The following is a 16,571-nucleotide window of genomic DNA, read 5'->3' on the forward strand; positions in this document are numbered from 1 at the left end:
AGTTTCGGATGTTGTAGTAAAGCCTACGTGCTAACTCCTTTCCCTCCAGAAGCATATTATCCCCAGTCACCATTGGTCCTTAGTCAAGTGTTGTTGTTGATAATGGCGGTATGAGCTGCTTCCTAGAGCTACTGTAAGTCCCCCCAGGGGAGACTATTACAGTATGTTCACTGGATAATCAATCTTATGTTTAAATGTCTTACATGCTCTGTGGGCACGATTATCTTTCAGCAACACATTGCCATCCCTCCATCCATCACTTTCTACGACCATCGAGTTGGGCTAATTTAATGACAATGAATTTAGTCTGGTGCTCATTGAGCGAGAGGTTACTGATATAGATTCAATTACTTTATGTCACTTACTCTCCTACAAACGGATTCTAAAAGCTATACAGGCATTCAATATAGGGACTTTTAAAAAAATGTCCGGCTCATATTCATAGAACATCTCAGAGTAGGAATGCTGATCTTGGATCAGTTTGACCTTTTAGATCATAATTCATGAGATTACATGAACAGAGGGACCTGATCCTAGATCTGGCCTCCTACTTCCAGGTTAGAAACAGATAATATGACCATAAACTGTATATGAGTGTGGATGCGTCCTGTCCTCTAACTGACGGCTGTGTGTTGTGACCCAGCAGGATAGAACACCTGGGTCTGAATATGGCCATGCAGCTGCTGGTGGGAGTCCCTCTTGAGATGGTCCATGGAGCGCTGAGGATAGGACTGGTCTACGTTTGTGGTGTACTGGCAGGTGAGTACTGGATTAGGGTACACACACACGGCACAGGTGCATGCACACACACATTCAACCCCCCACTATCAGGCTTCACCCCACTGTGTTTGGATAACAGTCATTCAGAAAACACGTATGTCTGGGACAGATGGGCTTGTGTTCTGAGGCCTTCTTGTTGAGCATCAATGTTCCCCCACCGGTCCAGAACGAACGAACGAACGAACGAGAGAGAGAGAGAGAGAGAGAGAGAGAGATGTTATGCATCAGAGAGAGATGTTATGCATCAGAGAGAGGAAGAGGACCAAGCCTACTGGGATGTTATGCATCAGAGAGAGGAAGAGGCTTTCAAGGCAAATGTCATCGCTAGCTCCCTAGTGACATTAGTTGCTAATGTCATTTGAGTGCCCAGGGCTCCCCTCTCCCTCCTCTCTCCCCTCTCCCCCCTGGCCCAGCGCGGCTTGGCTCAGTATGGCTCAGTGCTCACTAGATTACCATGTGACCATGGGGTATGTTCTACACTGCCTGCTTATCATGCAGTGTACATGAGGAGTGGAGCGATAATCCAGCTTTAGCTTGAATTACCTCTGGAGCCAAACAAACATTATCAGGGATTTCTGCCTGCTGCCCTCTGGAAACTAAATGCTCAGGAAACATTCAGAGTGGAAATATTTGGATGAAAATGGTTGATGTTTGGGGATATTTAGCAAGGATATAACACCCTGTGGGTGGGAAAAACTGTAGAAGGGCAGAGGATTGCCAGCAGAGAGTGTAATTTTGTACCTTTTATTTAACTAGGCAAGTCAATTACGAAACAATTCTTATTTACAATGACGGCCTAACCCGATCACGGCCGGTTGTGATACAGCCTGGGATTGAACCAGGGTCTGCAGTGACACCTCTAGCACTGAGATGCAGTGCCTTAGACCGCTGCGCCACTAGGGAGCCCTATTCCATGTGTGTGTGTAAAGTTTGTGTGTGTGTTTATTTTACGGCGTGTGTGTTGGTGGAGATAAATATTGTATCTGAGGTTTTATATCTGGTTGTGTATGAAGATGGGTGTGTACACAGAAGCCTTTTGCCCCAGCTGTGGTGGCCTGTAGCTAAAACCCCCTACACACACACACACACGGTGGTGGTACTGAGAGAGCCACTGTCCCCACGGGAACCTGCTGGTTAATTAGATATCGACCCACTGGAAGTGTGTGTAGAGGGAGGTTGTCTTCTGTGTTGTTTTGTCTGGGATAATGTTGTTATGGTGGAGAGAAGTGCTTAGCTGTACCAACAGGGTCAGAGGTCAATAGGGACTCAGGTGTCCAGCGAGATGTCAATACTCAAATATGGGCTTTTAAGGCTGTAATACAAATCAAATCACATTTTATTTGTCACATGCGCCGAATACATCAAGTGTAGACCTTACAGTGAAATGCTTACTTATAAGCTCCTTAACCAACAATGCAGTTTTAAGAAAATACCTAAAAAAATAAATTAAAAAAAGTAACAAATAATTAAAGAGCAGCAGTAAAATAACACTAGTGAGGCTATATACAGGGGGTACCTGTACAGGGTCAATGTGCCGAGGCACCGGTTAGTCGAGGTAATTGAGGTAATATGTACATGTAGATAAAGTTATTAAAGCGACTATGCATAGATAATAAACAGAGAGCAGCAGCAGCGTAAAGGGGGGAGGGGGGGGACATAAAATAGTCACTTAGAGAGACTCATGATCGAACGCAGGCACAAACAACACAAACAACAAAAACACACATCATATGTTTTACTATACTTGTTGGGACCTAAAATTGATTTCCATTCAAAATCCTATTTTCCTTAACCCCTAACCCTAACTCCTAACCCTTACCCTAATTCCTCCCATACCCTATTTGCAACCCGAAACCTAAACCTTAAGCCTAAAATATTTTTTGTCCTCGTGGGGGCCGGCGAAATGTCCCCTTGTTTTACTACCCTTGTGGGGACTTTGGGGTATTTCCTGTATCCACTCTACCTCTCTCTGATGATGAGTAGCACTGATGCTGTGTAGATAATGTGGCCAAACGTAGTATTCTCTCATTGGCAGCAAGATTCATCACTATGTCCTAGTTTGGAAGTTTAACCAACAAACAAGATAGATGACACGTCAGTTTCTCACCCAACAACTGACCCAGAGGGCCTCCAGAGAGACTACAAAGGGAAGGAAGTCCTTTAGTGGGTGTGGGGGTTGTAACAGTGGTAAAACAATTATATTAACAGAGATAATTGTGGTAATAATGGTCTTCCTATCTGTCTACACACACACACCTTGAGCAGAGGAACCAGGGTGGTGTGTGTTGTCTAACAGGTGTGTGCGTGTCTCTCTCGTGTGTGTGTGTGTATTTCTCTCTTTCTCGCTATCTCTGTGTGTGTTACTGTGTGCGTGTGTGTGTCTCAGGAAACATGTAATCATCAGCTTAGATCTCCATTCAGTGATTGATGCTTAAATACATTTTAATTACACACACACCTCCTCTGCTTTGATCTCTACTTCAGGAAGAGCACTAACTACTACATCTAGTTCAGGTATTTCAGATAATACAGTACATTCATACTGCTTGGTCTCAGTGTGTGTGTGTGTGTCTTCAGTGTCTCGATGCTCTCTCTTTTAGTCTGACAGACAGTACTTCCTCACTGTCCTCCTTAAAGGAATATTAATGTTACACTAAAAAAGGTAGATCTGATTTGTCCTTCATCATCCTCAAATCCCTGACGGAAAGAAACCGTTGTCAATATGGGAATGGGGCCTCGTGTGTGTGTGTGTGTGTGTGTGTGTGCACATATGTACATGCATGTGTATTTGTATGACCTCACATATACAATTTAAGTAGTACTTTAAAGTATTTTTATTAAGTACTTTACATACCTCATAAAAAAATACTTTAAAGTACTACTTAAGTTGTTTTGGGGGCATATTTGTACTTTACTTTAGTATTTATATTTTTATAATATACTTTTTACTTCATACATTTTATCTGACATCCAACAGTCACATTTTGAATGCTTAGCAGGACAGGAAAATGGTCCAGTTCTCACACTTATCAAGAGAACATACCTGGTCATCCCTACTGTTTCTGATCTGGCGGACTCACACATGCTTCATTTGTAAATGATGGTTGAGTGTTGGAGTGTGTTCCTGGCTATCCATAAATGACAAAAACAAGAAAATGATGCCGTCTAGCTTAGTATAAGGAATGTGAAATGATTTATACTTTTACTTAAGTATATTTGAACAATTACATTTACTTTTGATACTTAAAGTATATTTAAAACCAAATACTTTTAGACTTTTACTCAAGTAGCATTTTACTTGATGACTTTTACTTTTACTCAAGTATGAAAATGTGGTACTTTTTCCACCACTGCATGTGTGTGTGTGGCTGGGCTCACCCCTGGCTGTTTTCCTTCCAGAAATAGCAGCCTGATTGTGATGACTTATTATCGAATGATTTAACCTTTTACTGCAGTGGGCTGAATCAGAGTCACACAGAGTGATTCTTTGTAGCCTTAAACAAATCTACTTGGAAACAAAAGTATACACCTCACACACATGGTTATGGGCTTAAAAAAAAGGACACCTGTACCATGTCAGATATAGAGTTGATTGTATTACATTTTGAGTTTGCATCCCAATAGTACACTTTATATACGTCACAGAAGACTGAAATATAACAAAACCGTTTGAAATAGAAACACCGGATTTTCGGCTGGATTTTAAAAAAAGAATGTTGATTAATTATGAAAAATACGAATGACATTCCACTCGTGAGGCCACTAGGTCATTTGACTGCAGGATAGGGCTACTATTGTGAAGCTCCCATAGAGCAGACTCTTCATGACAGCAGCCATACCTACACACACACACACACACACACAGTTGAGATTCATTCATCACCCCACATGTTCCCCAGTGCTGCGTAGGCAGGTGCGTCTCATGTAGTTAGCATCCATAATTCAAGCAAGCCAGCCAATGGACGCAGAGCTAAGGAGTGGGGAGAATACACCCCTGTGGTATAGTGTGTATTGGTAGGGGGGCAGGCGTGCGTGTACACTTGTGTCTGCGCACACATGCCTGCATATAGAGTGTGTCAGAACTCCTTTGTCCACACACCTTCCTAGGGAACACTAGGAACTCTCTCTCTCTATGTGTAATTCAATGCTCCCCCTCAGCAAGCAGTTCTCTATTGCTCTGGTTGTGTATGTCGTTCTGGTTGTGTCTGTCGCTCTGGTTGTGTCTGTCGCTCTGGTTGTGTCTGTCGCTCTGGTTGTGTCTGTCGCTCTGGTTGTGACTGTCGCTCTGGTTGTGTCTGTCGCTCTGGTTGTGTCTGTCGCCTGGGTGTGTCTGTCGCTCTGGTTGTGTCTGTCGCTCTGGTTGTGTCTGTCGCTCTGGTTGTGTCTGTCGCTCTGGTTGTGTCTGTCGCTCTGGTTGTATTACACCAATTTTCACTGGGTAAGCCTCTGTTTTTGCTTCAATACAACGACAAAAAACATCAGGAGTGACTGCGTTTATATACAGTATCTACTGTTTCTACCTGGGAATGCTTATTATTATTTATTTGAAGCTGCCCATTGAATCAATTATCATTATTCGAAGCTGCTCTGAGATACATTACAGCGATGGATATGAATTGACATATTCAATATGAATTGCCCTATTGATACAGTGAATTTGAAGGTGATTGATTATTTGATTGATTCTAACCTCTGACCTCTGACCCTGGCAGGCTCCCTGGCCGTCTCTGTCACTGATATGACTGCTCCGGTGGTGGGGTCGTCAGGAGGAGTCTATGCCCTGGTCTCAGCACACCTGGCCAATGTCGTCATGGTAAGGATGTGTGTGTGTTTGTGCGTGCGTGTGTGTCAGAGCAGCCCTCTTGTCATGAGATTACTATCATGCTCAGACATTCATCATGTGGCATCAAAGCAGGGCATTCTGGGGCCCAGTCTATGGATTCCATAAATTCCTGCCTTTCAGCTTTCCCATTTACAAAGAGTGGAAGTGTGTGTGTTGCACGTGAGTGTGTGTGCACTGCATAGTGTTAGAGTGTAATTAGATAATTGTCATATAACTTGATTTTCTCCCATTCTGAGGATGCAAGTAAATTCACTTTTGACCTTAGCTGTGCTCTGATTGGTTCAATCCATGCATACTACCCTACAAGGTTATAACCTTAGAAGTAGGGGCCATAAGGCCATACTGCTGTCTATATAATTGGATGGTCCCTGTCATCGAATATTTACACCAGTGGGCCCTTTACAATCCTCGGTGGTTTTTCCTCCTCTCAGACACATTTCCTACAACACCAAGAAAAGGGAGAAGGTCAAGGGTCATCACATGATGTCTTTGTTTGCTCTGAAAGCTATCATGGAAGGGGAAAGATATGTTATTGTTGTAATCTATGTGTCACTCTGAATGTTGACAGTTCTGTAAGTCGCTTTGGACATAGTAAGTGTCTGTTACATTACTATCTTATGTAGGAAATGAACGAGGCTTAGTGTCATGGATTATAGTATCGTTATTGATAGGGCCAGGAGTTTTTCCTGGTCAGGTAACATGGTCAGGGACAAACCCAGGTCCATGTTTTCTAACATGGGAAAACTCCTGGCCTGAATCATGAACCCTTTATCTTGCTCTCTCTCTCTCTCTCTCTCTCTCTCTCACTCCTTTTCTCATCAACTCACTCTGCTCCTCTCTCCCCAGAACTGGTCGGGTATGAAATGTCAGTTTAAGCTGTTCCGGATGGCCATGGCTCTGGTCTGCAGTAAGTCTGTCTACACTCTGAAGTTTCTCTATATTCAAATCCTATCTGAGATACCCAGTCAGTCCCTACACCACTGTGTGACTAGCCACAGCCTGCAGGTAACCAAAACCAACACGCTGTTAATTTGGATCATTAAAAAACAAAGTCGCTAGAGGGAACTCCGGTCTTGCGTACTGTTACAACAACCTTGCTCTTGACCTAGTTCGTACCGTGGTGGATGTAGGTTTGGAGACAGGAAGGGCCCTGTGGCTAGCAATAGACACTTAGAAAGAACATACCTTACTGGTAAGATTAATGTGAGCAACGAGGACGGGTTTGTTGGGGTCTTAACCTTTATAGTACATAGCCAACTTCTTATTTTTCACTTTCTTTCACTATTTTACACTTACAATTTGGCAAGTTACCAAGATTTGTAAGAGATAAACATAGCAGTATTTACAATAAAAATTGTTTTAAAAATAACAATATCCCTTGTTCACTATGGAAACAGGACTATTACCAGCATTATGGTAACCCTTCTCTCTCCACCCCCGTCAGTGAGTGTGGAGTTCGGCCGTGCCGTGTGGCTGCGGTTCTACCCGCCGGCCTTCCCGCCCTGCCCCAACCCCAGCTTTGTGGCCCACCTGGGGGGTGTGATGGTGGGGCTCACCCTTGGGGTTGTAGTCCTCCAGAACTACGAGCAGCGTCTCCAAGAGCAGTCTCTATTCTGGATCTTCTTCTCTGTCTACTTACTCTTTGTCCTCTGTGCTGTCTTCTGGAACGTCTTCGCCTACAGCCTGCTGGATGTCCGGCTCCCCCCCACGCTTTGAGCTCCAGAGGTGGCTACATGAGCTGCACCCCCCCCCTCCCCCCAGCCCCACAGGCCTCCGAACAAGTCTGGTCTCAATAGTGCAGGGCTGCATGCTAAGTCAGTTGGGCTTTTCAGAGAAAACTGAGAGGGCCAACTGCGTACCACAGATCCGATGGAACATAACAATCGAGGTCCAAGACTTCAGAATTTGTATCTTCATTCTAGAGTACTGTATGGAACAGAGTATGTCGGCATCTCCTCTTAAACCCAATGGTGCCTGTAACTGTAAGAAAGAGGTTAACAGTTAGCTTCAATAAAGGACAATTTCATAGGGTTGGAGATTGTGATGATACCCATGTCTTCAATCTGTCATACTATAGTACTGTTATCTGAAATGAAGCTATGAAATGTTCCACTGTTGACATGTTACACTGTACTGAGTACATCTGATGTGACACCGGTTTGTTCCAACTTCCTGATTTTTGTCTGGTTACCTGACTGTTTATACATTCAACGATGCTACGTGTACATTGTTGCCTTTCACAATATGTCTGGCAAGACAAATGGCTAAAGCAGAATGAGAACTCAAGCTAGATAATTTCAGTGTGAATTGGCTTACGTTTTTGTTGTTGCCTTTGGTGTGTCTTGCTCTAAGTCTTAAGTCTTAACTGTGTCAAGCACTCTTGTCACCTCAAAGCAGTGTGTGTGTGTGTGTGTGTGTGTGTGTGTGTGTGTGTGTGTGTGTGTGTGTGAGAGAGAGTTCTCACCTATACAGTATGGCATGCACAGTACTGGAGGAGTGGACAGTTTTGGAGGAGTGGACAGTATTGGAGAAGAGGACAGTATCATCCGGGTTACACTGATTTACATTATTTTGTTATATGGAAATGGAAGTTGAAACAAAGATAGAAGTGCGGTTCAAACCCTCTGTGTTCCTGACCGTTGCCAAAACCCTCTCTTAACCAATAGCATACAAAAGACAGAGCACTACAGAGAACATGTACTGTTTTAATAATAGGGGATGAGTTGCCTTTTGGGATGAGTACTGGTTGAGTTGAATGTCAGCATTCTCCCTCTGGCACAGACTTATTGATAGGTATTCAATATTTAACTCTGTTACAGACTGTGGAAATGGTGCTACATGTGAATAGGTCTCTCCAGAGTTAGCCTTCAGGTAGTACTCTACTGTCAATGCCCTTAAGGAGAAAACGAAGTCATGTTGTATTGGATGCTGTGTTTGCTTCAACAGGAGAACACGTCGCATCTCAACCAACCAAGGCTCAAATTAGCCTGGTCCCAGATCTGTTTGTGCTCTTACCTACTCCATTGCTGTCATTGTCAAGCCACAGATGTTTGGCATGACAATGAGTGACATGGAGTTGACATGGCACCAGGAACAGACTGGCACCCAGTCTAGCTCAAGAGTGTACTTTAACTTAACCTCACGTTATGCCGCTTCACACAAAATAAATAATAAGACTGTAAGTATTAACAAATTAATATGTTAACATACAATAGCTGGTTGTTGATTCTTGAATTGGTCTACATTGTGATGTGTAAAATATCCTGTCTATTTAACATTTGTTGATTGTATATAATAAGGTCTATGATACGGAACATAGTGGTAACTGACAATATTTTAACATGTGCATATTTTGTAGATTTGATATGTAAATACTGTACTGGAATACATTAAACTGTTTTTATAATGAAACGTATTCTGACCTCTTGGTGTTATTTATGATTCAACCTGCACAAGTGTTTTGAAAGACCATTTTCATTCAATGGCTTTTGTTTTACTGCCCCCCCCCCCCCCCCCCCACTTTGGAAGCATTCAAATTTCCAGTTGAGGTAATACATTTCATAAAAATATTATATAAATATCCTAAAGCAAGAATATACACAAATAATACAATATCTGAAGAAATTGCTTTAGAAAGGGGCACCGGACAGGGATGTCCTCTCTCCCCCCTCCTGTTTGCACTGGCATGTGACCTACTTGCAGAAATAATTTTACAAGAGGACCCGAACGAACGTAACAGGTATCAGTATTGGTAAACATGAATATATATTAAACTTATTTGCCGACGATCTCCTGATATACCTGACTAATATTGAGTGTAATGCCCCCATTGTTAAAAATATTTCTGGAATACTCTAAAAACTGAAATAATGGCCATAGGAAAAATAAAAAGAATAACTCATGATCTACAGCAATCCGTTAAGTGGACCACAAAAAAATATTAAATACTTAGGATGCTTAATAGGTTAAAACAAAGAAAAAACACATAAAGATAACTTCATCTCATTACTCAACAACTTGAAAGCAGATCTAATTAAATTGATCAATCTCCCCATAAATCTTACAGGTAGAATACACCTCTTTAGAATGGCATTGCTCCCAAAGTTTTTATATTTGGTTTCGGTAATACTAATTATCCCACAGATGACATTCTTAGTATACTTGGCCATAACAGACATTATATGAGCAAATAAAACTCATTGAGTAAATAGGATAGTTTTACATTTCCCTAAGTCTAAGGGTGGTTAGAGACAAAGTAAAGTCGCTCAAACACGAGACATATGTGGCAGGGTCTACAGTCAATCACGGATTATAAAAACAAAACCAGCCCCGTAGCAGACATCGACGTCTTGTCCCAGACAAATTAAACATCTTTGCCCGCTTTGAGGACAATACAGTGCCACTGACACGGCCCGCTACCAAAGCTTGTGGGCTCTCCTTCACCGTGGCCAACGTGAGTAAAACATTTAAACGTGTTAACCTTCACAGGGCTGCCGGCCCAAACAGTATCCCCAGCCACATCCTCAGAGCATGCGCAAAACAGCTGGCTGGTGTGTTTACGGACATATTCAATCAATCCCTATCCCAGTCTGCTGTGCCATCATGCTTCAGGATGGCCACCATTGTTCTTGTTCCCAAGAAATCTAAGGTAACTGAACTAAATTACTATCGCCCCGTAGCACTCACTTCTGTCATCATGAAGTGCTTTGAGAGACTAGTCAAGGATCATATCACCTCCACCCTACCTGATACCCTAGGCCGACTCCAATTTGCTTACTACCCCAATAGGTCCACAGACGATGCAATTGCCATCACACTGCACTCTGCCCTATCCCATCTGGACAAGAGGAATACATATGCAAGAATGCTGTTCATCGACTATCTCAGCATTTAACACCATAGTACCCTCCAAAATTGTCATTAAGCTGGACGAGGTCCTGGACTTCCTGACGGGCCGCCCCCAGGTGGTGAGGGTAGGAAACAACATCTCCACCCCGCTGATCCTCAACACTGGGGACCCACAAGGGTCCGTTCTCAGCCCTCTCATGTACTCCCTGTTCACCCATGACTGCGTGGCCATGCATGCCTACAACTCAATCATGAAGTTTGCAGATGACACTACAGTGGTAGGCTTGATTACCAACAACGACAAGACAGCCTACAGGGAGGAGGTGAGGGCCCTCTGAGTGTGGTGTCAGGAAAATAACCTCTCACTCAATGTCAACAAAACAAAGGAGATGATTGTGGACTTCAGGAAACAGCAGAGGGAGCATCCCCCCATCCTCATCGACGGGACAGTAATGGAGAAGGTAGAGAGTTAAGTTCCTCGGCGTACACATCACGGACAAACTGAAATGGTCCACCCACACAGAGAGCGTGGTGAAGAAGGTGCAACAGCGCCTCTTCAACCTCAGGAGGCTGAAGAAATGTGGCTTGACACCTAAAACACTCACAAACCGGGGGCAAACTACCTACCCTCCGGACACCTTCAGCACCCGATGTCACAGGAAGGCCAAAAAGATCATCAAGGACAACAACCACCCGAGCCACTGCCTGTTCACCCCGCTATCATCCAGAAGGCGAGGTCAGTACAGGTGCATCAAAGCAGGGACCGAGAGACTGAAAAACAACTTCTATCTCAAGGCCATCAGACAGTTAAACAGCCATCACTAACATAGAGTGACTGCTGCCAACATACAGACTCAAATGTCTGACCACTTCAATAAATGTAATATATGGATTCAATAGAGTCACTTTAAATAACGCCACGTTAATAATGTCTACATATCCTACATTACTCATCTCATGGTATTCTATACCATGCACTGCACCTTGCCTATGCCGCACGGCCATTGTTCATCCGTGTATTTATATGTACATATTCTTATTCATCCCTTTCCATTTGTGTGTATAAGGTAGTCGTGAATTTGTTAGATTACTTGTTAGATATTACTGCACTGTTAGAACTGGAAGCACAAGCATTTCGCTACACTCACATTAACATCTGCTAACCATGTGTATGTGACCATTTTTTTTGTTTTTTACTTCCAGACTTGGAAATGTATCAACTCGCCTCCCAAGCCTTTTACTTGTGACATATTGTTAAATGCACTAAAGAGGAACAAAGGTTACATATTGAAGATTGCGCACGTTCATCCCCAGAATCGTTTTACGTGTCTGTTTTCAAAGGATGGAGATGAGAACATGAACAACTTCACAGTTAAGAACGCTATAACAACATGAGGGACTTCTATTTAAGTCAGAAAATGATACTCATATGATAGGTAAGATATACATAACCCTGCAGAAAGCCTATCTCTGACAGATCTAACAGAATTACAAAGTCATTTTGGAGAGAACAATGTATAGTCATTGCCAAAGGTTTTGAGAATGCTGCCCTGGAATGCTGTCAATTAACTTCTGGGCCACATCCTGACTGATGGTAGCCCATTCTTGCATAATCAATGCTTGGTGTTTGTCAGAATTTGTGGGGTTTTGTTTGTCCACCCTCCTCTTGAGGATTGACCACAAGTTCTCAATGGGATTAAGGTCTGGGGAGTTTCCTGACCATGGACCCAAAATATTGATGTTTTGTTCCCCGAGCCACTTAGTTATCACTTTTGCCTTATGGCAAGGTGCTCCATCATGCTGGAAAAGGCATTGTTCGCCACCAAACTGTTCCTGGATGGTTGGGAGAAGTTTCTCTCTGAGGATGTGTTGCTACCATTCTTTATTCATGGCTGGGTTCTTAGGCAAAATTGTGAGTGAGCCCACTCCCTTGGCTGAGAAGCGACCCCACACATGAATGGTCTCAGGATGCTCTACTGTTGGTATGACACAGGACTGATGGTAGCGCTCACCTTGTCTTCTCCGGACAAGCTTTTTTCCAGATGCCCCAAACAATCGGAAAGGGGATTCATCAGAGAAAATAACTTTACCCCAGTCCTCAGCAGTCCTATCCCTGTACCTTTTGCAGAATATCAGTCTGTCCCTGACGTTTTTCCGGGAGAGAAGTGGCTTCTTTGCTGCCCTTCTTGACACCAGGCCATCCTCCAAAAGTCTTTGCTTCACTGTGTGTACAGATGCACTCACACCTGCCTGCTGCCATTCCTGAGCAAGCTCTGTACTGGTGGTACCCGATCCCACAGCTGAATCAACTTTAGGAGGCGGTCCTGGCGCTTGCTGGACATTCTTGGGTCCCCTGAAGCCTTCTTCACAACAATTGAACCGCTCTCCTTGAAGTTCTTGATGATCCGATAAATGTTTGATTTAGGTGCAATCTTACTGGCAGCAATATCCTTGCCTGTGAAGCCCCTTTTGTGCAAAGCAATGATGACGGCACATGTTTCCTTGCAGATAACCTTGGTTGACAGAGGAAGAACAATGATTCCAAGCACCACCCTCCTTTTGAAGCTTCCAGTCTGTTATTCGAACTCAATCAGCATGACTAAGTGATCTCCAGCCTTGTCCTCGTCAACACTCACACCTGTGTTAACGAAAGAATCACTGACATGATGTCAGCTGGTTCTTTTGTGGCAGGGCTGAAATGCAGTGGAAAGTTTTTTGGGGATTCAGTTCATTTGCATGGCAAAGAGGGACTTGGCAATTAATTGCAATTCATCTGATCACTCTACATAACATTCTGGAGTATATGCAAATTGCCATCATACAAACTGAGGCAGCAGAATTTGTGAAAAATAATATTTGTGTCATTCTCAAAACTTTTGGCCACGATTGTAGACATTTTCAAATATATGCAACAAAATGTTGACCTAAAGGCTTTTGGACATCAGAGCAATGTTGAGGGAATGCAATTTGAGTCAGAAACAGATACTCATATGATAGATAGGTCCAGTAGCAATTTTGGAATGTAAATCTTGGTGGGGCAAACAGAAGAAAATGGGGGGTGGGGGTGGGGGGTGCATGCAAGGGGGGGTGCATGCAAGGGGGGGTGCATGCAAGGGGTGGGGGGTGCATGCAAGGGGGGGGTGCATGCAAGGGGGGGAAGGGGGGGGATGCATGCAAGCAAAGCCTCTAGACAACACAACACTAACCAATACATTAATTGTATTATAAAGGTGAAAAACTAATGGCCCACATACCTTGCATTCAGAAAGTATTCAAACCCCTTGACTTTTTCTACATTTTGTTGTGTTACAGCCTTATTCTAAAATGATTTACATTGTTTTTTTCCCCTTGTCAATCTACACACAATACCCAATAATGACAAAGCAAAAACAGGTTTTTAGAAATGTTTAGAAATGTATTAAAAATAAAAAGATGAAATGCCACATTTACATAAGTATTCAGACCCTTTACACAGTACTTTGTTGAAGCACCTTTGGCAGCGATTACAGCCCAGTCTTCTTGGGTATGACGCTACAAGCTTGGCACACCTGTATTTGGGGAGTTTCTCCCATTCTTTTCTGCAGATCCTCTCAAGATCTGTCAAGTTGGATGGGGAGCGTCGCTGCACAGCTATTCTCAGCTCTCTCCAGAGATGTTCGATTGAGTTCAAGTCCGGGCTCTGGCTGGGCCACTCAAGGACATTCAGAGACTTGTACCAAAGCCACACCTGCGTTGTCTTGGCTGTGTGTTTAGGGTCGTTGTCCTGTTTGAAGGTGACCCTTACTAGTCTCCCAGTCCCTGCCGCTGAAAAACATCTCCACAGCATGATGCTGCCACCACCATGCATCAGCCTAGGGATAGTGCCAGGTTTCCTTCAGACATGACACTTGGCATTCAGGCCAAAGAGTTCAATCTTGGTTTCATCACACCAGAGAATCTTGTTTCTCATGGTCTGAGAGTCTTTAGGTGCCTTTTGGCAAACTTCAAGCGGGCTGTCATGTGCCTTTGTACTGAGGAGTGGCTTCTGTCTGGCCAGTACCATAAATGCCTGATTGGTGGAGTGCTGCAGAGATGGCTGTCCTTCTGGAAGATTCTCCCAACTCCACAGAGGAACTCTGAAGCTCTGTCAGAGTGATCATCGGGTTCTTGGTCACCTCCCTGACCAAGGCCCTTCTCCACCGATTGCTCAGTCTGGCTGGGTGGCCAGCTCTAGGAAGAGTCTTGGTGGTCCCAAACTTCTTCCATTTAAGAATGATGGAGGCCACTGTGATTTTGGGGGCCTTCAATAATGCAGACATTTTTTGGTCCCCTTCCCCAAATCTGTGCCTTGACACAACCCTGTCTGGGAGCTCTATGGACAATTCCTATGATCTCATAGCTTGGTTTTTGCTCTGACATGCACTGTCAAATGTGGGACCTTATATAGACAGGTGTGTGCCTTTCAAAATAATGTTGAATCAATTAATTTACCACAGGTGGACTCCAATCAAGTTATAGAAACATCTCAAGGATGATCAATGGAAACATGATTCACCTAAGCTCAATTTTGAGTCTCATAGCAAATGGTCTGAATAGTTCTGTAAATAAGGAATTTCCGTTTTTTAAATTTTTATACATTTGCAAAAATGAATAAAACGCAGTTTTCCTTTTGTCATTATGGGGTATTGTCTGTAGATTGATGAGGGAATAAAAAAAAATATATTTTAGAATAAGGTTGTAACGTAACAAAATGTGGAAAATGTCAAAGGGTCTGAATACTTTCCGAATGCACTGTAAACCTGTCCCAGCAGCAAATCGCAACAGCAGTCCCAACACATAACCACTGCTACACCTGGCTATCAGTGGAGCCTTGTCTGGTATCCAAACAGTTCACTCAGACTCATTTACTGTCTTTAAAAAAACACAGCTTATATGGCATACTTGCTTAAACAAATGTGGTTTCTACTGACAATTGAGATGTTGAAAAAATGGCATAAGGGGACGACAAGGGGATAAGAGGCAATCTACATTTTCGAATAAGACATTAATGAGCGAGCTAGGACCGACGTAGTCAATAGAACTATTTGTTCAGCACTTTTGAAATGTACAGCGACACCATTCAGAACATGGGCCGTTCTTACAGTGTTCTCCCTGTACACCAAGTCAGAACCGTAGGATAAATAAAGGGGACATATAAGCAGACAATGAAACCTCTTCCAATATGCGATGATTACATTTCTCTAAAACAGGTTATAGGCTACATGTGCACCACCAAGTAAGAACAGTAACGTTAGGTGAAATTAAGAGGGAAAAATAGACCAAATTATTAGGGTGCAGCACATGGACGACTAACAGCCTATTACACAACATACACTTAGTATTACTTTCTTAGCTACAGTATACATATCTCCCTGGCATATTACATCATTTATGCAGCAGCATACAATACATTTTTGGACTCACCTTGTTGTGCTGTGCTCACTTGAACATGAAGGTGGCACGGCAGTCCTTTTGGGTAGATTTTGTCATCAAAGTTAGTCATCAAAGTCTGGCATTCTCTGGATTTATGGTGCTTTCAAGACAACTGGGAACTCTGGAAAAAAAATAGATCAAATGATGATGACGTCAGTGATCTTCAGGTTGTAGCTCTATAAAAGGCCAGAGTTCCCGACTTACAATTCCGAATTGGATGACCGTTCAAAAAGTAAACTTGTTTTTTCCTAATTTCCCAGTTGTCTTGAACTCACTGGTCAGATTTCTCAGTTACAAGTTAACAGTTGTTTTGAGCGTGGCAGAAATTATGCTGGATTGACAGCATGGCCAATGTTGAATGTTTATCATTTTAAACTTGGAAAAGAGACCCTTAAACCCAGACTTGGGACCACACAGCCACCACTGAATAGCAGGCTAGTGATTGCTTTGCAAAGCTTGCAGTTAGCCACTGATTCCTTCCAAACCACTCATTGTTGAATTTGCGATTTCCAACTTGCTGTGTAATGTTTAGGTCCAATGGCCGATTAGCACCGATACGTTTTATCTATAATTTCTCTTCATTACTTCTCTCCGTATGACAAGGATAAAAAGGATTTGCCAGTAGATTTTCGACTTGATTCATGATGAT

At 43.0% G+C, this 16,571-nt stretch overlaps 1 protein-coding gene across 1 annotated transcript in view; it reads left to right on the top strand.

The window, feature by feature from the left end:
- rhbdl3 (rhomboid, veinlet-like 3 (Drosophila)) overlaps nt 1-9,040 on the top strand; it is a 50,162-nt gene extending 41,122 nt beyond the window's left edge. The window contains exons 6-9 of the mRNA XM_020479847.2: nt 647-759; nt 5,493-5,593; nt 6,470-6,530; nt 7,068-9,040. Coding sequence (XP_020335436.1) covers nt 647-759; nt 5,493-5,593; nt 6,470-6,530; nt 7,068-7,339 — 547 coding nt within the window. The 3' untranslated portion in view covers nt 7,340-9,040. The remainder of the gene's footprint in view (nt 1-646; nt 760-5,492; nt 5,594-6,469; nt 6,531-7,067) is intronic.
- The last annotated feature ends 7,531 nt before the right edge of the window (nt 9,041-16,571 follow it).

This window comes from Oncorhynchus kisutch, linkage group LG1 (genome assembly GCF_002021735.2).
Source record: "Oncorhynchus kisutch isolate 150728-3 linkage group LG1, Okis_V2, whole genome shotgun sequence".
NCBI classification, from domain to species: domain Eukaryota; kingdom Metazoa; phylum Chordata; class Actinopteri; order Salmoniformes; family Salmonidae; genus Oncorhynchus; species Oncorhynchus kisutch.